We start from the raw sequence: 22,802 nt of genomic DNA, 5'->3' as shown, positions 1-22,802 counted from the left end.
GATAAGTCCCCAGCTGAGTCGTCAGCTGATCCATCAAGTTGCGAACTGAAGGCACAGCTGCATGCAAAGGAGGCACTACTTTGTTCAGTTCTCAATAATCTATAGTCATTCTCCGGGTACCATCAGGCTTTTCCACTGGCCATACCACAGCATTAAATGGGCTATGAGCCAGATGAATGCCAACTTTCTCTAATTCCAATATAGTGGCACTTATCTCTGCATGTCCTTCTGGTAGGTGATACTGCTTTACATTAACTACATGTCTTGGCTTGGGTAACACTTGTGGGTCATGTTTAGCATATCCTTGTAACACAGGCTTTACTGTCCATATTTGCAGCTGAAACTCTCCAACTGTTTGCAGGTGCAAACCATAAAGTACGTCCATACACAAGATATATTCAGCTACAGGGGATATATATACAGTATACACACAAGGAGGCAATTATCCTATGTCCAATGGCAATGACACAGCTTTGATCTCAATTTTATTTCCTCCATAGCCATCTATATGAACTGTGGCTCCTGGAAACTTATCTGGATTGCCATATATCAGGCTACATTCTGCACCTGTATCCACCAATGCCAAAACATGCAGCACATTTGTCCTCGACCAATATATTGCCAATTCAACATGAGGCCTCTGGTCCTCGCCTGCCATCAAAAGATGAGCACCTTGGCCAGCTCCCTAGTCACAATGAAACAGTTCATCCGCCTCCTCGGGAGCAACCAAAAAGTCTTTTAAATCCACTGAGCATACCTTGCTACCTGTTTCCAGACGTTTAGTGAAATGCTTTTCAGGGCACAATTGCTGCCACAAAGCAAACAGGACCACATTTGACTGCTGGTCAATTTTCTTTTTATCAACGCCAGCTGCAAGCAAGTCGAGCCACATCTGCTTATGGCTAGTCTTGCTTGGTCCCTGTGGGATAAAATCCTGAGCATTTCTTGGGGGTTTGGTCTTAGCCACCTTTTGGACCCCTTTTGCTTGTCTGCTATCTTCACTTCACCCAAATTGGCTATCATGGTCATTACCTCATGTATAGGACGACCAATGTATGCAGCCAGTATGGCCATCAGTGACCCAAAGGACGTTGATGGGGCATTTTGCAGCCCCATGTTTCTCATGCTGCCTGTAAAATTTTCATCATCTGGGCCACGAGTGTTCACATAAAACGTGGACTGCCGCATCCCCAGCTCCCGAATGATTTGGACTAGCTCAGCATACGTTTGTCATTTACTAACAATCTTGGGCAGTTCTCCAGCATTTGCCCACATAGTTCTGGGTAGTTGCACTCACCCAGTCCATCAATGAGTGATTACCTCACCCTTGTGTATATCTGTGGCTATTCTGCAGCTGCTGCCTCAGGGATGGGTGTATGGTAATGGAGGCCAATTTCTCCACCTACTCACCAGAGCACACAGTATCCACCCCTAGGTCCCATAACTGCAACAGCCAAGCAGCCAGTGTCTCCCTATGTTTCTGCCTGAACTGTCTTCCCAAGTCAACCAGTTCAACCTGGGTATACGGGTCATAGGTGGTGAACTGGGTCACCTGTGGATCACCCACCGGTTGTCTGTCCAGTCCCATAGGCTGCTCATGTCTCAATTTCTCGTGGACAACAGGTTGTGCCTGGAAATGCATGGTTCCCCCAACTCACCACTGGGTTGGTCGTCTTCCCTGGTGTGAGAGGCAGGAGTGGCCAGTCACTGCATGTCATCCTCCAGGACATTTATCCATGCTTCCAACAACTCTGCTTTCTGCTGCAACTCTTGATCAGTTTTCAGCAGAGTGAGCAGTAGCCAGGCTCCGGTCAGCAGAAAAGTGGCCACTGGGCACCACATACTAAAACAAGCCATATTTCCTCCCCTTCCCAAGGGGTTTTGCATTGTAGTACGTGGTCTATGCTGTCTTGCAATACAGTGAACAGCAACCAGATCCTGGTCAACAGGAAGGTGGCCATAGAGCAGAGCATATTCAAAAGTAGTCACATTTCCTCCTTCTTCCAAGGGCTTTCCTCTACTGTACATGCTCAGAATCCTGTCACAGACTATGCCAATTGTAGCACTCTTTTACCTTCCTGTAACCCTGCTGACAGGACGAGCTAGGGCTGGGTCTGGAGCTTACAGACCCCTCAAGCACATTCACAGACTGAGTCACAAACCCTTCACATGCCAGGCTGAGACCCCAGACCCCTCACATGTCAGGCTGGGTCACCAGACCCCTCACATGCAGGTCTATGAGCTAGGGAACTGGCAAACAGGTGCTTGGAGCCATAGGTTCAAGAGCATGGCCGTGTGGGCTGATGCCTGAGGCACTCAACGCCAGCCAAGCCATGGCACCGGGCAGGTGCACTAACTCCATCCACACACTACTTATTTACAAAGAATGTGCACACCACCCCCAACCAGGCCTAAGGCGAGGGGACCTGATTAAATTATTCTATTTTCCCAACAACACTGAACCATAATTTAAGAGTGAGGGCAAGATGTAGATATCTTTAGACCTACAAAAACCATAAGAATGTAATTTTCAACAGGTTAAAAGAATGCCTAAGGAATATTCATAATTCATCAAAGAAAAATGAATCAAAAGTAATAAAATTAAATATTAAAACAAGCATTTGAAGGAATGGTAAATTAATATTTTGGTCAACCTAATAAACCATGTGGAAAAAAAAATTATAGAAACATCAATGAAGATGGTGGGAGTGAGGAAGAGGTGGGAATTCAGTGTGTAGGAAAATATGTTAAATCATTATCCTGTTTGGGAGAAGAACAGAGAATCATTATCTTTTATTAGTGAGAAAATAAAAAGAAGAGGAAAGAGAGAGAGAGAACATGTTAAAATCTAAGTGGTAACTTCCCAAAGGATAAAAATACAATCTATAGATTTTCAAATTAGTAAGGAAAAAGAAAGTGAACAAGAAAAATTTCAGCAATCTAACAGAAGGATTTAAAGAAAAAAAATGGGAAACAGAACAAAATAAAATAGCAGAAATTATTTCAAATATGTTAGTAATTCTCAAATGATAATAATATAAACTCACTGGTATGGTTAATTTTACATGTCAACTTGTCTGTGTAAAGGGATACTCATATAGCTGGCAAAACATTATTCCTGGGTGTGTCTTTGAGGGTGTTTCTGGAAGAGATTAGCATTTGAATCAGACTGAGTAAAGAAGATCCATCCTCATAAATGTGGGCAAGCATCATCTAATCAATCCACTGTGGGCACAGATAGAACAAAAAGGTGGAGAAAAGGTAAATAAACTCTCTCTTCTGGAGCTGGGACATCTATTTTCTCCTGGTCTTAGACATCAGATATCCAGATTCTCAGGCCTTCAGACTCAGACTGAATGAAACCACTGGCTGACCTGGTTCTCCAGCTTGCAGACAGCATATTGTGGGACTTCTCAGTCTCCATAATCTCATAAATCAATTCCCATAATAAATCCCCTTTTATCTATCAGTTCTGTGTTTCTGGAAAACCCTGACAAATACGATTATCTATTAAAAACTAAAGATTATTAACTTGGGAAAAGTTTGAGGTACATTCTGATTATAACAAACACATTTTTATTGTAGTAAAAAAGACAACATAAAATTTATCATCTTAGCCATTTTAAATTGTATAGTTCAGTACTGTTAAGTATATCCACATTGTTTTGGAACAGATCTCCAGAACTTTTTCATCCTGCAAATCTGAAACTCTGTACCCATTAAACAACAACTCCTGTTTCCCCCTCCCCTCAGCCCGAGGTAACCACTATTCTATTTTCTATAAATTTGACTATATTAGATACCTCATATAAGTGGAATCATACTGCAAAAATGGCACAGAAAGATTGAAAATGATAAGACTGAAAAAGATGCACAAAGCAAATAAAAAATTAAGTTGTTGTAGAATAAATAGATGACATCAAACACTCCAGCAAGATGAACCCTGAGCAACATTAAGGAGTGGGCCATGAAAGAAGCATCGGTGAAGAAGACCACAAAAAAATGGTGAGCAAAATACAAGTAGAACTAGAAGAATGTAGAGATTCAGAAAGAAGTATTCAACGATGTATTAGTGCAGTAAAATAAGGATGGTGAACATAATTCCCAGTTTGCAAATTAGGAGTATTGGTGATCTTGACAAAAGCAATTCAATTGAGTTTGAGCAAATTCCTATCTTCCTAGGCTGAAGGAATAACTATAATTTTGAGAAGTTTGAATGAGAAAAACAGGAGAGAAGATACGAGGTTAAGGGAAGGTGGATATTGCTTTATAGGACTCATAACCATATTTATAGGTTGAGGACAAAGAGATTAAAGATGCAGGGCCAACAACTTCTCTCTCCAGCTACATCATGTTAGTCCCCACATAAACCTCATAATTTTTCATCTGAAGCCACTCACTGTTCCTATGGAAAAAAAAAAAAATCTCTTGACACACCTGGCCACCCATTTACCTGTAGTTAAACTGCACATGAATTGATTTCCCTGGAAGTGCTCACACATCATTTGTCTCATCATGTGATGACACAGCTAAGTGCTAGGCCACATCACCTGGTGATTGTTTCAAAAAAATCACAGATCTTCTTTTTTTTTTCCCCTCTCTTTTTCGTGACCGGTACTCAGCCAGTGAGTGCACCGGCCATTCCTATATAGGATCCGAACCCGCTGCGGGAGCGTCGCCACGCTCCCAGCGCCACACTCTCCCGAGTGCGCCACGGAGAGCGCGGCGAAAAATCACACATCTTCTGACTTCTTTTACTTCTTCCTAGAGAATGTCCTATTGATTTAACATGTTAACTGTTGTGATTATTTCTCATAGGACATCACAGCTGTATTTGTAACTAATCACTTTGCTGTGATTTTCTCATGATGGTTCTTATAGAGTTCTACGGGGGCAGTGGAGGGGGCCTGCTATGCTAGGGGGAAAAGCAAAGGCTTGGTCTTGAAGGAAGACCTGGATTCCACCAGGTAAGAGAAGAGAAAAGACTTTACAGGGCAACAATTCTATTGTATATCTGAGTTTCTCTAGGGAAGAATATTTGTTTTAGTAATGTCATAATAGCATCTAAGATGGCACCTCACACAGTACCTACTCAATAATGTTTGCTGAACCAAAGATGAGATAATAATACCATGCACAAGGATATTTAGTTTATAAAAGGACATGGTACACAGGGGCTGGTAAGCAGTACTGTGTCCTAGGGAGTAGGGGGCGGTGGTGAGGGCGTGGCTTGAAGGGTGGACTGGGATGTGTGCAAATGGTCTTATATGCTGTAACTGGGATTTAAAGTTAGTCATCGAAGGTTTTTGAACAGGAAGTGACCCATTCAGATCTACTTTAGAACAATAATTCTGGTAACAGTGAAGACAGCGAATTGTATAAGACAAGGGACCAGAAGACCAGTTAAGACACTGCTGCAAGAGACAGATAAGGGTCTGAACTTCAGCTGTGGCAATGGGATAAGAGAAATAGGCATGAAGAGCCTGGAAAAAATTCAGTTGCAAAGTCAACAGGAATGGTGATTACTCATGATTAAAAAAGAAAGAAAGTGTGTGAACTGGAATTGTTTTGAGATGCATGTGGAGAAAACAGATAGTCAGCTTAGTCTAGGACATGCTGGGTGAGATGCATGTAACACTTCCAGGTAGTTCGGTTAGAAAACAAACATTTTAAAGACAAAATTAGTGTCAGTTACAGAGGCCTACTAAACTACAGCATTTAACTCATTGTATTACAAGTATTTATTTATGAGCCTGCTTCCTGTCCCACTGATAATTAGGACAAAGATCATTTTCTTCACTTTCACATCACCTTGGCAAAATATATGAATAAATATGTATAAAATGTTTGACAACTAAATTTCAACTCTGAGCTGTAGATGGGTCAAAATAAATCCATATGCAGAAATCTCAAAATAGCCACCAAAGCAACAATAATAATCGTGTGAAAGTATTAGGTGTTATGTTCAAATCTTGTTTTTTAAAAAAGTTAAACTTGTTAATAAAAGCCATACTCAGCCATGAAACCCAAAGATATTTGAAAAGAGAAAATAATGGTAGAAGAAACCTAAGGATTAAATTGTAACAGCTGTGAATTGCTTTGTCTTTATTCTTTAAAATATATTATGTAATTAAAAAATGTAATTCTAATCAAAAGCTACATGTGAATATTTGCTAAATTTTTCATGTGTTCATAAATATCAATCATCATGTGGGAGGATATGAAATTCAGGTTATTGAATTCATATCCTTGACACTAAATGAGTAGGAATGGAAGTGAACTTGCAATTTTTGCAATAGTAAGAATGGACTTGATAAATTGTACACATTTCAGTCTATAATAGACTTTCACATGTTTTATCTTGATAATGATATACCTCAAGTAAAATCAAACATCTTTATCAAAAGACATCCCTTCAGTATCAGATTTCTTTTGAAAAAAACCCCAAAAACAAATGGCCCAAAATATTCGGATAATTCAGTAAATTTATGTGAGCCAACCCTCTTCTCTATTAAAAGAAAATACCAACTAAAATACTTCCATGCCACTTTAGGTCAAATCTCGTGCCCCTCAAGATTTTCAGTACTCTCTCATGCATTAGTTTAAGAAATGCTTCATGGAAAAGATAAGTTCTAGTAACTAGATATTTCTGTAGTGTTGAAATCACTCAATTCATGAAGGAAGTGTACTCCTCTTTGAAGACTACTTGTTTTTTTGGCAGGACATTGTATTATTCAATGTGTTAATAGAATGCTGTCTTAAAAAATAGTGATTTCATTCTAAATTATTCTATTCTACAAGTCCAATCACTGCAGATTCCGATGAGAAGGCCAGATCAGGCAATTTTGCAATGCCACGTGGTTCTCACTCACTTTGAAAATGACCAATGTAACACATCTGTTGTAATATCAGTTATAAATTACTATCACATTAAGTCAAAAGGACTAAACTCCTCAAGTGTGTACAAACATCAAACCACTTTCCTTTTTTCTATCAATCTTTAAAACTAGTATGATTGGCTCTGTTCTGAGTGATAACTTTTGGTTTCTTTCTGTAGGAAGGCTGTGAAAATAAAATGTATATATTCCACAGATACTTAATTTTTATACTTGTTGCCATAATTAAGAAATATTTCTTCTCCAATATCTTAAACAACAGATAAGATTATACACAGTAACCATCTGATTATTAGTGTTAATTGTGGAATTAAGATAAAAACAACACAAACATTGTGTGAATATCATGAAGATATATTGTACCTCAATTGGTCTCATATCAGAAAGCATAAGATTAAACCGAAATTTTTAAGCATTCCTCTTCATAACTGCGCCAAGCAATCTGACACTATACATTTGGCTTTCGTTCCTTAAATCTATATTATTTTAGGATAACTTTATACCTACTAGATTCATTTTGTTAGTTCAATACGGGGTCTCAAAATCATAAAGATTCTTTTCCTGCAAATGTCAAAGAGAAATCAAGTTCCCTTTCTTTCTTCAGATAGTTAAGATTAGATTTAATCCACAAGTTTCAGCACATAAGCGGGGTAAAAGAGTAAAATCATATTGATGTAGAGTGAATCTAGTTTTTGAATTTCAGGTGTTAATGATTTAAACCTTTGTGCTTAAGTCTGTAAACATTAAGTCTGTTATAAAAGAAGTTCTTAATAATTGAAAAAGTCCCCTATCGATGTTTGCATTGCATCTGGCAATAGTGAAGACAAATTAACAACAAGATTTTGAAGATCTGGCAATATGATGAAGCCAAAGCATATGAAATTACTTCTCTGTACTTAGTCACTGGTGGCCCAAAGAAGGATCAACTTCCTGTCTGGGACTGTGGTGTCTAAATTAAAGGAGGAAAATCAACTGCAGTCTAGGTTCCAGTGTTCTGGCTCACAAATGACAAAGCTCTAAACTTACTAAGCAGGAAAACTTTACCCCCAACATATCTTCCAAGAACAATCTGCTTTTCTAATAATAGCTGCTTTCAATTTAGTTCAAAGACTTGACAATGGCATAAATTCATACCTTCAAAGGTTAGGAGATTTTAAAGCTTAATGTACTATATTAACTCCTCTCATGCCTATTTAATTTATCTTGGGCAAGAGAGTTTCACTTTAAACACCACATATGAACAAGGATTTACTAAAGGAAAAAAACAATTTTATCTCCTGAATTATTAAACTTAATAGGTTTGTTGCATTCAATTACTTCATACCATGTCACCTCATTTTGAAATACGATCATATTCATTTTCTATGTTCTCATATACATACCAGTCATGTGAGGATATTTTCACCTAATACTGTTTAAACAAGTATTTTTGTGTTGAAGTAACAGATTTGATACAAGTACAGTTGTGATGACCAAATTAGGAAAATATTTTGTTAATTATTAAGGAATGCTGCAGAACAGCTCAGAAATATCATTTATGTGTGGACTGCTCATCCAGCAGAAAATCAATAAGAACATAATAAAATTCTACCAGTATCCCACTATAACCTGAAACAGTGGATGAAAATTCACCTCTGTTATAGCCATTTTAGCTATAGAAATGTGCAATAAACCACTCTCTTATTATAACAAAAGGGATGGCAAATGTGAAAACATTCGGATAAACAAAAGGCATTAGACCACATAAGGCATTCTTATAATTAAGGAAACATGGACTGAACAGTGATTTAAAGCAATGGTTGTCGTACTATATTACACCAGAGTGTAACAACAGATTTTTGTTTGTTTGTTTGCAGAGTTAGAAATAAATTAACGTACTCATATCTTTGGAGATCCTTCTTGTTTACAATGTGCTTTCATATAGACCAATCTGATCTGAATCTGTACTACAACAATCCTAGGAGGTAGCCAGGATGGTCATTTTTGCTTGTATTTTAAAGGGCTAAATATAATTTTCACCAATTTGAGACATGATAATGTGAACTAATTAAGACTAAAATGTGTTGAAAACGATAAAAATTGTTACTGTATAAATGGGGCTTGGCATCAAAATGACACACTTTATTAAATATAATGTGCAAGATAAAATGAAGTGACCTCTATTTAAAAAAAGGTACAAGACAGATATTATTATTAGAAATGCTTTAGTACTCATTTTCAATAAAAAGAAATCTGGCATTATAAAAATACATAAAATAGTCATGGATTTATGCCATTAATTTACATAAGATACTTTTTATTTTTACATAAAACAGTTATAAAATAGTTTTAAAAGGTTCTTATATGAAAGTTACTCCCAGTATAAAATTTTTATAACTTTTTGTAATTTTGGTTCATCTGTATAAATAATGCACTTTATCCTTTTAAAATTCATAACTCCATTTAAAAACATAGGATTCTCTCTTTTAAATAAAAGTCCACTTGAGGTAGTATGTTAAAGCTTTTCTTTGGTCCCATTCAGTCTATGTGTCCAAGTTATAAGACTGAAAATTTGGAGTCCTGTAGTTTTCTAAGGCCTGTTTATAGGTACAAATGTGATTTTCTTCCTGAAAATCTGTCCTTTCTTTCCCATCTTCCTCTGACTCAGAGTCCAAGTCCTGGGAAGAATGAGCTTTCAAGTGAAAGGCTCTTGGCTGACAATCTGATGTCTGTCCAAAGCTTGAGAAGGCATCTAGGTGAGGTCTCCTGAGAGGTTTTCCAAATGTACCTAAAAGGAAAAAAAAAAAAAAACCAAAAACCCTTTGAGCACACAGGTCCCATTGCCAGCATGTATATCAACAAGATACATTTCAAATGAAGAAGCATCTTACCCTCTGACCATGAATAAGCATTTTCTACAACTCCACATTACGGTACTCTGGTGTTACATTACTTATAGACTGGAGTGGCAGATATCCGCACTCCCTCTTATTTATATCCACTGAATAAATGCATCCATTCTCTATCACTTCTCATGACCACTACTAATCTCAATCATTGCAAATGAAGTTCCTGAAGTTCCCCAGTACAAGTTCATCCAAATCCTAGCTTCAGTACTTTAGAGCCCACATTTCTCCATGGAGGGCATTTGGATAGTAACATACAAGTTAATTGTGCCTGACTATAGAAAGTTTATTTCCAAATCCTCCTTATGTCTTGTCCTTTCTTCATTAATTGTAGCAAAATAGTATTCGATTGACTCAAATTCTTGCCTCAGTCATACAAAACATATAATTCTCATTTTTTCAAAAAGGAATATAAACAGCTATACCATAACAAAACATAAAATTTCTTAAAAGCTGGGTAAATTATTTTAAAATTCTACATATTCTTTTTAAACAAGGCAAGTTGTGGCTCACTTTCCCATCTCTCTCCATTCAGTGAAAAGATGATCTCAATTCTTCCATCCCATTGTCCCCATGCACTAGACCAAAAAACCCACAATCAAGTCTTGGTGCCAGCCAGCATCTAACACCAACTTGGGCTCTGAGGCTCCAATGGTTGCCTTTGCCTAAGGTAGTCCAGCTTGTCTGACTAGCAGTTGCTAGGTAGGACGCTGTTTTCCACCCTTCTACTGCGGGTTCAGTTAGAAGCCACCAGACATACCAAACCACAAGCATGCAGAGTACAACTCCACCCCAAAGGCTGTGGTGGCCCAAAACCACTTTTTCCACATGGCTGACAAGCTGAGCTCCTAAGTCACTCCCCAAACTCCTGTCTTCTAGGCGATGCCACACACAGTGTTACCCAGAAAACTCCTACGGCTTAGTTACAGATTAAACAGATCACCAAGTAAAATCCCCACTCTGCTTTTAGAAACATTAATACTAATAGGATGTCACGGTAGCATCATGAAAAAAATATTTCTCACCAGGCTGACATTTAAGGCTCTCACCCCTGCACCAACTTGGAGAATGGGTCCTGAGACAAGGTACCTAATAATTTAATAAACTTACCCATGAAAGAATTACTTGAAGCAACTGATGCTGGCTCTGGACTTGTACTAAAATCTAAAGAGGACTTGTTTAGACACAAATTTTTCATTCCAGCTCCTTCATTTTGAGAGTAACTAGTGTTAATTAGCTTCCTCACATGCAAAGGCCATCCTATACTACCGAAGCTCCGTTCACAGGACTCTTCTGCAGGATGAGAACACGGGTAGCACTCCTTTTTCTTTATGTAACTGGGCTCACAATGGTCCATTAAAGCTGTTCTCAGGTCAGGACTGCAACCTTTTAAACATGGGGACAATATCAGAAAGAGATAACAATTAGCACTTCTAGAAGTCTCTCTAGAAAAAGAACAGTACTCAGGCAGGAAACCCACACACCTGTATGACAGGCTTCAAAAGGATCTGAGCCATACACATTCCCCTTCAAATACACAGGGCCAGAGGATCCCAAAAAGGGACAGAGGAATGGATCTGTGGCAGCTTCCACTTCTGCTTCACTGCTGTTGTCAATATGGTAGGTCCCTTTAAAATAGAAATCTTGGTCAATAAAACCAGTTTTATTCAAGTGCCGTTCAAAATTTTCTCCAATTTTGGCATTTTCCTTATTTATAGATGAAAGTTTTGCTCAAACATCATATGGAAGAAAAAAACTGCAAAAATTTATAGTAGGGTTTTTTTTTTTTTTTAATGTATTGATAAGTAAATTTGTAACAGTTCATTAAAAGAGGACTTGATCAACCACTGTGCATTGTGTTTGGTGTGTCGACCTTGTTGCTGGCCCCTCCTGGTTTCTAAGGGAAAATGATCGATGCATGAGTCCTGCAGCCAAAGCAGCCATGGTTTGAACCATGTACCATCAGCACTGCTCCCTTCCCCACAAAAAAGGCATGGATGGCAAGAACCAGGGTTTGGCATTTGACCAATGACCTCTTAGTATGCAGCTTAAAATGAATGAGCTCAGCCAAAAAAAATCATCTTGTGGGTATCTGGACTAAACAGAAATGATATGCCAGTCAGCAGTGTACACAACAAGCGATTATCGTCAGGGCTAGAGATGTTACGATAGGCCACACATGCCTGAGAAGCAGAAACTGGGCGGTCAGAGGGTGGCTGATGGTCTGAAGGAGTAGACACGCAGAATGTGACTCAGTAACACTGGTGGCTTTCAGAGCTGCTCTGGGAGCAGACCCATCTTGGGCCCCAGCATCCAGAGGATTTGGCACTACTGTACTCCAGTTCTGTCCCTTCAGGTTTTCCTAAGTGTCTTTTCCATTAACCCCATTATATGTGAATGAGCTTGCGTCTCTGCTCTTTGCCACCAAAAGGTCTAACCACGATATGCACTTTTATGCTCAGATCTCCTCTTCTAACTCTATGCCCTCGATCACTACACCTTGTCACACAATTCCTAATTATTATTTTGTCTCATCAATGACTCAACCGTGAAACTGAAAAATATGCCCCCCTCCCAACTATAAAGTCTGACACAGAGCAAATACTCAATAAATGCTTGTGAGAAAAGGTAGTCAAATATTTGCAAACAACGATAGCTTCTACTCGCTGAGCCCTTAATAGGTGCCAAGTACCACGTACTTTTCCATTTCCATTTCATCTCCTTTCATTTTCACAACAACCTAATTGGGAAGTTCTGCACCTGTTGAACGGAACACAGGGACTGAGTAGTGGAACGAGGCCTGTGCTCCTGCATTATGCCACCTCCATCATTATTCTCAAAACCATACAGCATTTACAGCAAGGATCAGAATTAGACTTCTCTAATAGAATGACTTAAATCATCTGACTTTTAAGACCATGCATGAAACAAGTTAATGTCATTTAAATAAGGAGAACATTCACAGCCAAAGAACATTGATAATGTAAAGGAAATATTACAGACGATGGAGGAATTAAATTTTATTTAACCTGCTGGTCTTCTTTTATAGTCAGGAACAAAGATTTTTTCTTGCATTTTAGAGAAAGGTATAAAACTATATAATTTCAGCTTTCCTAGGGATCTTAGACCAGGTCTTAAATATCCATGTATCAATTTCTTATGAAAATTAATTTTGTATCTGGGCCTTCCACCATAAAATTTTAAAACAACTACAGCCCATGTCCATTTTACACACTTACCACTACTGTCATGTTGTGGTAAGAAAAATCCACCACCTGAGGATGTGACGAACTGGTGGTGGCTTCCACTTTCTGAGGAGACGTACCCATCCTGTCTGTCGGCTAATGTTCCCTGAGATGACAAATAACTAGGGATATCTGCTGGCAAGTTGGTCTCATCTGTAATCAAACAACAGCATTCTATTAACCCAGAACGACTGTAATGTCCCACAGCCTTCCACGATGAATGGTATAGAGTGTTTTGGTTTCTGTACAAATCAAATAAGGGAAGATTTACTTTGGTAAAACCATTTTGATTGTGCAGAATTCAGCAAAGATGAAATTACGGCTTTGCTGCTGTGGGAAGTATAAGCTCATTTTCTACTTTATCACTTGCTGGATGCACCTCCCAAATTTCAAAAACAGCAAATGTTTAAAAAGATAAAGTCTTAAGAATTTTCATGGGGTTGAATTAAGCTTGATTTGGCCATATTCCCTGCTTAATATTATTCATCAATACTTGACTTTGCATCCATTAATCAAGTCACAGCTCCTCTCCCACTGATAACTAAAATCTCACCTAGATGCACGCGCACACATACACACATGTGCACGTGAGAAAACCTAACTGCTGCAGAGAATAAACCTCCCAACGGAAGGGCTATTCCTTGTACTCCATCATCATCTTGTGAAGGAGTCTGTTTGACTCCATGATTTAGATTTTTATCTCACAGCCAGGAAGATGTTCTGATGAGGTTTTCACAAAAAGTATTCATCTTAAACAGTTTTAAGTGGGGCCAGAGTGTTATTTATAGCCGACCGAATTTCTGCACCCTTCTGAGATGGGATACAGACTGCGAGACACACTCTCTAGAAGAAAATGACTGCGGAACCACAAACACACACGATTCCCGCGACCTGTGCCAAGCTTCTGTTTACACACCTGTGTTGGTAATGCTGCAATCTTCGTTCCTCCGCCTTGTGTGGTATATGATGACCACCCACACGAGCGATGTGCCCACCACACAGCAAACCACGGCTATGATCACGACGCCCACTGTGGCCCATCCGTCATCGTCTAACGACGGGGCGGTCATCTGAGGGGAGTCGCAGGTAGGCGTGGGGATCACACTGAGGCGCACGTTGCCTCTCTCAGTGCCAAGGGTGTTAGACATCTCACACGTGTATTTCCCAGCATCACTGACATCCGAGTCCACAATAATCAGCAGCTGGTTGCCTGCTGCAAAAAAGTGCCTCTCGGTGACCACCAGAGGGCTGTCATCTTTGGTCCAGTTCAGTCTTGGGGGAGGGCTACCTCCAGCGATGCACTGTAGGACGGCCGTTTCCCCCTTGGTTACAGTTCGGTCTAACAGAGGCCGCAAAAATGATGGCGTTTCTAAAATGACAAGTTATGTTTTTAATTTCCTAAATGAAATTCTGTTTCTTCATCATAAGACCTAGCACTTGAATTTATTTAAATTGCAACCTAAAATTTTATTCTCCCACAACTTACTGAACATGCTTCTTTAAGAGCATATACAACATTTGAAATTTCACTATTCCGCTGTCATTTACTCATAACTGCAGTTAAGGATACTTACTATTTTTATCTTAACCTCCCTTACTCTTGCCAAGGTTGGGAAATTGGTGGGGAGGGGGGGCAGAGGAGGAGGACAAACACTTTTTTTAAAAAATAGTAAGTATAAAAATAATTTCAAGTATATGAGTGCATTGATGGATTTAGAAAAAAATGAGAATGCTAAAGGTTTAAAGTAAACTTTTTAAGGCCACTCTCTCAAAGATACATAAATGATAAACATGTTCACATTTTTAAAAAGCATTTGTTCAGGTAAAAGATGAAAGAGAACTGATTGCCAGAGTGGTATGGTAAGACCAAGAAAAGAGAGTAGGTTCTTCCCAATTTATTCATACATTTATTTTTGATATGTTCTTTATAGCATTAAGACTGTCTGTAGAGACTGCACGATGGGCAGAGTACTGGAGGGTGATCCCTGCAAAAAAGGAAAGCATGACAGCTTTTACTTTTCCCCTCTCTTTGGAGCGAAGGGGCAGTTTCACCTCACTGGCCATCGACTTGAGAATGTTATGTACTCCCCAACTTCTAAGCTTGCAAGATGCCATCTGTTCTTTCTAGGAAAGGGCAGTGCCCTGAGGATCTTCATCTCTTACCCTTTGCTTCTGGCGCTTAGGGCCTTTGGGTGAGCTAGTATCTTCGAGACAGATTTATACTACAGAATCCTAAAATACTCACCTAGAACAGTCAGTGTTGCATTTGCAGAAATACTCCCTGCACTGTTTTGGGCTGTGCAGCTATACACCCCGATGTCCTCTATTTTGACGTCCACGATAAAGAACACATCATCCTCAGGCATCACATGCATGCGTCTCTCCCTTGCGGCTGGGAAGTCTGTGCCCCCATCCTTCTGCCAGGCTATCTGCGGGGCCGGGTGTCCCACAGCAGCACACTCCAAGCGCGCCATGGCCCCAGCACGGATGGTGAGGTCCATGGGGGTCTTCGTGAACGAGGGAAGCACTGAAACCAGAATAACAATGCAGCCATTCGTGGAATGGAGTTTGAGAGGTTCACTTGAATTCCTTTTTCTAATACTTACAAATGTCCCTGACATAGGTAAGACAGGTTATTTCCAATTTCAAGACAAGGAAACTAAAGTTGACATGAGGAGATTAAATGACTTGCTCAAGGTTACTGAGATACAGAAATGATGGAGTCAGGATGAAACACAGGTCATCTGATCCTTAGACTGAAGGTCGTTCTGCTATTTCCCAGGCACTTTTTAGTTTCCTCAATAATTAACTGTGAGATCTTGAACAAATCAATTAATCTCTTGATACCCTGACCACTCACTTCATCTATTTTTTTGAAAGTCTCTCCCAGTGGCTCTAACATTCTATGACTTTAGATATGTGTTTTGTCCTAAAATTTAATTTCAGAATTGTTCTATGAGCCTCAGCAATCATTTGCTGAATGAATACATTAGTAAATCATATTCAAAATCTTCTACCATGGCAGATATGAAAGATTAAATGAAAAAGAGGCAAGGAGCCTATTGTAAAATTATATTCCTGCCACACAAAGCAAAGGATGATACACTTTTATTAAGAGTAGCTAACATTTATTGCATTCATTGAGCACTACCTGCATTCCAGGCATTTTGATAAGTCCTTTGCATACATTATTTTATTCAATGATCATACTATCTCCATAAGGTAAGTACTGTTATCCCAAATAGACAGACATGGAAATAGAAGCACAGAGATGTTAAGTAACTTGCTGAGAGTCACACAGCATAAGCAGAAGTGGCAGAATTCACACCTAGATCTGTGAATTAAAGGCTGTGTGCTTTAACACTATACCTCATGGACTCTGACATCAGAATAGTACATTGTGAACTCCCAAAGAGCAAAACACGTCTGGTTCATCTTGTATTACCCACCATGCTGAGTCAAGTGTCTTCAAAACAGTAATTCCTATAAAATAACCCAGAATATTGATTTTGTCAGGTAAGAGGTGGGGAAAGGAAAAGTTAGGTGGGGAACTATGAGAGGAAAAGATAGGATTAGGAATGACAGACAGAGGTTGAAACCCAAGCCTTTCTGTTTCTAAAAATTGTCTTTAAATGTGAAAGAAAAAGTCAGATCACGTACTATTTACTGTAAGCTTGGCTTTGACAGAGTAAGATGAACCAAAGTGATTGGAGATGACACACTGGTATTTCCCTTCACTGGCAAATGCCACGTTGCGCAGCCGAAGAATAGTGGTATACTCCATCACCTCGCCACCCTGGGCACGGAGGTGTGCATAATTTTCCATTTCAGCATCGTGCAGTAGTTCATTGTCTTTTTTCCAAGCAAAAGTCATTGGGGAATCACTGCTGCTGGCAGCTGAGCAGATAAAACTCAAATTGGAGCCTTTTATTGCTGACTGTGTTTCTGGCTGAACTGTGATCTGGGGTTTGGGAAAATCATCTGCTCAAAATAGAGAGGAGGAAACAAAACATTGTTAAGGCTCAAAGGTCCAAATGCTGCTCAAAGCTGGACATCAAGAAATGCAAAACAAAAAGTGGCTTAGGTTTTACCCTCTGGGCATGTTTCACAGATGGACCAGCAGTCCCAGTGTTGAAATGATACCCTGGGAGAGTGTTTATAAGGAATTCGTTCACTTCAAATAGAGACTGAGACCTATTTGTCAATTATTATTATCTGAGAGGAGACTGTTATTCTGGAACTATAAGAAAAGCCAAGTTTATTCCAGACTACTTATGCTTTGTATAAATCCAAGAAGAAGGGCTGGCCAGACAGCTCAGTTGGTTAGAGTGTGGTGTTATAACACGAAGGTCAAGGGCTTGAATCCCCATACCAGCCAGCTGCCAAAAAACAACCCAAACCCAAGAAGAAAGGAGTTAAGAAACTTCCAGGCTCATAAATTACTTTTGAGTGCTACTATCAGGAACTGCCATTTTTCTCATGGTCTCCACAAATAAGGAGCAGCAAAATTAAGAAACTGAACACTGATCATGATGATATCACTAAAGACAATTAACACCCCATTTACCAAAAAAAAAAAGAACCAATATTAAAAAGCAGTAATTTATGTAGAGAAAAAAGAAAAAAAATACTGTAGTGAAAGAAAAAACGTCTTCCAAAACTATCTGTGAGGGACTGGCTTTGGCCTGGAGTTTTGAGCAGCCAATCAATCATGTGGCTGTGCTATGCTGTCAAAGTTATTCTATAATTAAGAGCTAAGCAACTCTCTCATTCTAAACATTTATTTTTAGTTCTCTTTTACTTTTAGGAAAAGTTACCTTTTTGAACTTCAGTTTTTCAGAGATGGTCAAAACCCAGGAGGAAACATCTTAGATCTAACCAAAGTGTATCATTTGGGTGCTCTGCAAAAATAACTTCTATGTGTGTGAATGGGTTTTGGGGATGCTCCAATAACTCCAATGCTACTAATTTTCAATGCCATGCCTACATGTTGTAATAAAGATGGTTTCTTCTTCTGTATGATTATTCTGAAGTTCTCATCTGATAAATCCATGTTCAGATTCACAATGGAGGGAGTGAAAAATCTATGGGGGGGGAACCATATGTATATAGATATCTCTCTCTGTCTCTCTCAAAGTAATAGGGAGTTCATGTCTTAGGACAAGGGAACCGTGAAATAAGGACCATGGGAAAGGAACAGCTCAGGCCTATAGACAAAAGCCAAAAGCTTATTCAGATCCAAAAGCTACATCAGAGGTTTTATTTCCAGAAACTGTTGGCACTGTTTAATGCTGCAACCTAAAAATGATGTACTGTAGACAAAGTGGTTTTAAATAAATTTTTAAATGCCAACATAAAGTAAGGTTCTGTAATATCTTATGATAAGATATTACACATGCTTAAATTTAAGCAAATTTTGATTTCATGTTTTATACACACATTTATTTTTACAAAGGTCTCCATGGAAGCTCACAGTAAACAGCAGTGTAGCACAGTAGACAGAAAACTGCACCAAGGATGAAAGCTTTTTTTTCTTCTTTTTATAAATCAAGATGTGCTACTAACTAGCAATGTGAACTTTGGGTAAGCAGATTTCTCATACTAAGATTCTTGGATGCTAAAACAATAGGACTTAAAATTGTTTACAGTAAGTTCAAATTTTCTGTTACTTGTAATGCTTTACCCATCTATAGTTAATTTTTTAGCAGCCCATAATTCATTAGCTAATAATTTTCTCAATAAGCCCCAGAGTTGGGAAGAGCAGATAACAGTGTCCCCATTTCATGGATGCAGGGAGTAAAATTTAGGGAATTTAAGTTAAGGAGAGACTGGGTATGTCCTTCAATTCTCCCAAGATCCATTTTCATTTACTTTCCACCAAACCACCCTGAGACCAAAACAAAGATGAAGAAATTTTAGAAAACTTTCTTTCCCATCTGTAAAATTAATCAGCAAACTACAGATCCATTTTTGTCTGCCTCAGCAGAAATAAAAGCTTTATTAAAAGGACATACATCTATTCGAAACCATTATTTGGATAAATGAGAAGAAAAAAAGAATGAATAGAAGGCAAGGGCAATATGTACACTCACCACACACAAAGCCCTCTGGGCTAACAGCAAAAATACTTCTTCCTTTCAGCAGCTGAGGATGGGCACAACTGGCATTTACAAAGCTCTGAAAGTTGTTTTCCGCCACCCACTGTGGGAGCCACTTTAGTTGGCAATCGCACAAAAGGCTTGATGTATTTAAATGCCTGAGGAAAGTAATTACATTCAATTTGTCCTATATGAAATGCAGATTTCTACAAGTAAACTAAACTCAAGTGAATATTAACAAAGAATGAATGTGGAAACCAAATGCACACACCCCATGTAATAAATATTCTATAGCCCATCTTAAAATGCAAGAACTGTACCTTGCATGATTCTGTTGTTGTTTTTATTGTCCTACCGAGACGGAGGTGCTGATATTTCAACTGTACTGAAAAATGGCTACTGCATTTAGGAACTGTCCCACAAATTTTAGCTGCGAATTCAAAACCGAAAGAAAAAGAAACTCCTCATTTCAACACAGAGAACAAATAAGCAAATCGCTTTGTTTTCTGGTACGAAAATGAAGTGATGTTAGGAATGTGCTAGACACCTTTTATAGACATGTAGTCTAGGATGCCACACCATAGGACGGTCTTCCCCTCTATGATTTATTTGAAACTCTTGAAAGGAAAAGAAAAACTTACAATTGTTGAAGTTTCTTCATTTGTGAAAACGCATTGCCTTGTAAAGACATGATCGCGTTGTCACTCAGATCTCTAAAAAACAACCAAATCATACACATCAGAGCAAACTACAGTCAGTTTGTGCTTGCAGACAAAATTTGGGCCCACACTGCCCACCCCATTCACCAAATACGCTACATGTTGAAATGCCTAAATGGGGCAATTTCAGAAGAATCCATTATAAAATTTGGGTTGAAGGATGAGGATATTTGTATCAGAGACAGGTTCTGTTATGATGACAGAAGTTCACTTTACCACACCACTCACAGGTTTATTTGACTCATAAGGACCCAAGTTGTTCTGCTATGTTTTTTATCGTATTTCTCATTATTCAAATTAGTAAGTTTTAAATATACAAATAAAATCCCTCATAATTATGCTTTTAAAAAACATCATTTATAGAACACTTGCTATGATATGCACTGTGTTAAGTGATTTATACATATTATTGCATTTATTTCTATGGCAACCCAAAAGATGATGGTATTACTACTTAGCTCAGCACAAAAGGGGAAGGTAACAGTTGAATCAATTATTTTCAAAAATTCCATAACCTGTGGTTCTAACCACTAGCCTAATTCTGCCAAACACAATTCACTAACATAAAGGCAGTAAGGTGTTGAGACAAGATGTACTTGTTAAAACAAACACACACTTCAGGTACTTTTATAAAATAAGGGAATATTCTAGACTGATTTTATTTTTAACTTGCATTTACAAGCAGTCTGAATTAAAGTATTCACCACGATGATTACTACTCTGTTTTTCTTTACAAGGGTCAGAGCATACAAAAGGGATTCTGAATGAGACAAGTAGCAACAGAAGACAAAGAATGAAGGTACCAGACATGGGTAGAGAAACAGGCTGGGAGAGTCAAAGAAGCTTTGAGAAAATTGAAGCAGAGGTTAATACTCTACTGATCCACTAATTCCACTTTCCCAGAAATGGAATGGGCCAGATGACAAATCCTTTTTGGCTAGTTTTCCTTTGAAAATAATCTTTTTCAATAAGTACAGCAAAACTGGTCCGCCCTTCCAAAACTCAGCTTTGCAATCATTCTACTCCGATCCGAACTGCTGCACGGTTAGTACAGCTGGCAATCCAAATCTCCCTCAAACTAACTGGTACAGTCGGAAGACGACAACAAGGTCTTGCTTTATAGACAACAGCTAAATGTTCACTCTCGATACATAGCACAAATGAGAATACGAACCAAATGTATGTTCTAAATTGTAACTTCTTTTGTCTGAGTTAATGGATATTAAAACTTCTGGTGGCAAGCACTTTTTAATAGAGTAGACACATATTACAGATTACTTTGTACTTTTACTGTACAAGGGTAAAACATATTCCCATGGTTATACACAACTGGTGGGTTCAGTTAGTCAAAACATGGTGCTCACACAGGTTTTGACTCCTGTCAAGAGCAGGTTAGCCAGCTTTCCTCTCCTAGTGGCTGAAATTTCCCGAGCCCCTGCGTGTCCTTTGAGAAGTCTGTACCAGTAGTGACAGAGTGGGAGCAGAGATTGTGCAGGTGAGGGCTAGTATGACGCGGGGACACCGCGAAAGCCGAGGTAGCCCTGGCTGAGTCCTGCTTCAGCTAGTTGCTAACTGATGGATCAGTAACAAAAGAAAACAAGAAAGAGAACAATAAGGGAGGAAAGTGGGTTCAACATTTTCTAATTAAACTACATCAAAAACAAACTAACAAAAATTCTCGAAGTAGTGTTAAAACCTTCCTTATGTCACACTTAAGGACTGTGGGGAATTGTCTTTTTTGATCTTTAAAATCCGAGTCAACTTAACTGTTCAATGGGATAATGAACCCTTAGAACCTCTGCTTAACTTAAAAATAAAGATAATAATAGCAATTGAACAGTATTCTTGTAAGGATTAAGTGAGACAATATATATGAATACATGGCAAAATGCCAGACAAGTAGTGGATGCACAATATGCGGTAGGTTTCTTTTAAATTTAATATATCGCTGTGTGAGAAAAACGACTAAAAGAAAACCCAATAATAAAGTATAGCACTGTACTAAAGTGCAAAGGTAAACATACATCTGTATGTTCCCATATAAACAGATAGGTAGATAAATAGGTAGGTAAGAAGGTAGGTAGGCAGAGGAATAGAGAGATAGATAATATATGTAAATATATTTTATGGTACTGGGAGGAAGCCAACAAAATTACATTCTAGTTTGTTTTCTTTCATGACATATAAATAGATAACCATCTTAGACTCCCATTAGGATAACTAAATTCCAGCTACTCACAGATGTTCTAAAGCATCCAAACCCGTGAAGGCTTTTTTGGTAATAGATCGAATCCGGTTTCCTTGAAGTGTTCTGGAAAAAAAAAAAAAAAAAAAATTACATTGGAACAGTTTTTAAAAAGCCATTTTGGGGGTGAAAATCTCATTTAAAAAACTGCTTTTTAAAATAGTTTGTGAACAATTCTATTTCCTTCAATCAAATAATATATTTTGTGAAAATGTATCCATGCCATCTATTTCAATAGTATAGTCCAGCATGGTTTTTAAAGCATTCAGCAGAGAGTCAGACAAAAACAGATGCTCAATGGTACTCTGATAGTTAAAGCACTGTTTTCCAAAGTCTTTTTAGAAATAGGTAGAAACTTTAAGAAATAGGTAGAACTTTTATAAATAGGTAGAAACTCTAAGGAAATTGTCTCAGAACTCTAATAAACAAATCAGATAATAGTGGAGGTTTTCTCCTTCCCCTGTTTCTCTGTGGTATCTTCATCATCCACAGGAGTTTAGGGCTATTTGGAACTCAGTTTAAAAACTGGCTTTATGACATATAATCTGGCCATCTGCAAGACCGTTTTATAGCTAAATATAAAGAAAAGCTAATTAATACACATTGGAAGAAAAGCTAATTAATACACATTGTATATAATAGCACTCTTTTGGGGAAGTGACCAAAAGTCGCAACCAGATTAAGCACCTATTTCTAATCCCTTTACAATGTTAA

At 38.4% G+C, this 22,802-nt stretch overlaps 1 protein-coding gene across 1 annotated transcript in view; it reads right to left on the bottom strand.

The window, feature by feature from the left end:
- Positions 1–9,377: 9,377 nt before the first annotated feature.
- LRIG3 (leucine rich repeats and immunoglobulin like domains 3) overlaps positions 9,378–22,802 on the bottom strand; it is a 44,182-nt gene continuing 30,757 nt past the window's right edge. The window contains exons 10-19 of the mRNA XM_063075545.1: positions 22,083–22,154; positions 19,766–19,837; positions 19,119–19,282; positions 16,687–17,007; positions 15,272–15,553; positions 13,943–14,395; positions 13,021–13,179; positions 11,266–11,409; positions 10,892–11,167; positions 9,378–9,663 (exon numbers count right to left, since the gene is read on the bottom strand). Coding sequence (XP_062931615.1) covers positions 9,419–9,663; positions 10,892–11,167; positions 11,266–11,409; positions 13,021–13,179; positions 13,943–14,395; positions 15,272–15,553; positions 16,687–17,007; positions 19,119–19,282; positions 19,766–19,837; positions 22,083–22,154 — 2,188 coding nt within the window. The 3' untranslated portion in view covers positions 9,378–9,418. The remainder of the gene's footprint in view (positions 9,664–10,891; positions 11,168–11,265; positions 11,410–13,020; positions 13,180–13,942; positions 14,396–15,271; positions 15,554–16,686; positions 17,008–19,118; positions 19,283–19,765; positions 19,838–22,082; positions 22,155–22,802) is intronic.

Source organism: Cynocephalus volans, chromosome 12, assembly GCF_027409185.1.
Source record: "Cynocephalus volans isolate mCynVol1 chromosome 12, mCynVol1.pri, whole genome shotgun sequence".
Lineage (NCBI taxonomy): Eukaryota > Metazoa > Chordata > Mammalia > Dermoptera > Cynocephalidae > Cynocephalus > Cynocephalus volans.
This window is presented reverse-complemented; position numbering and strand designations above follow the sequence as displayed.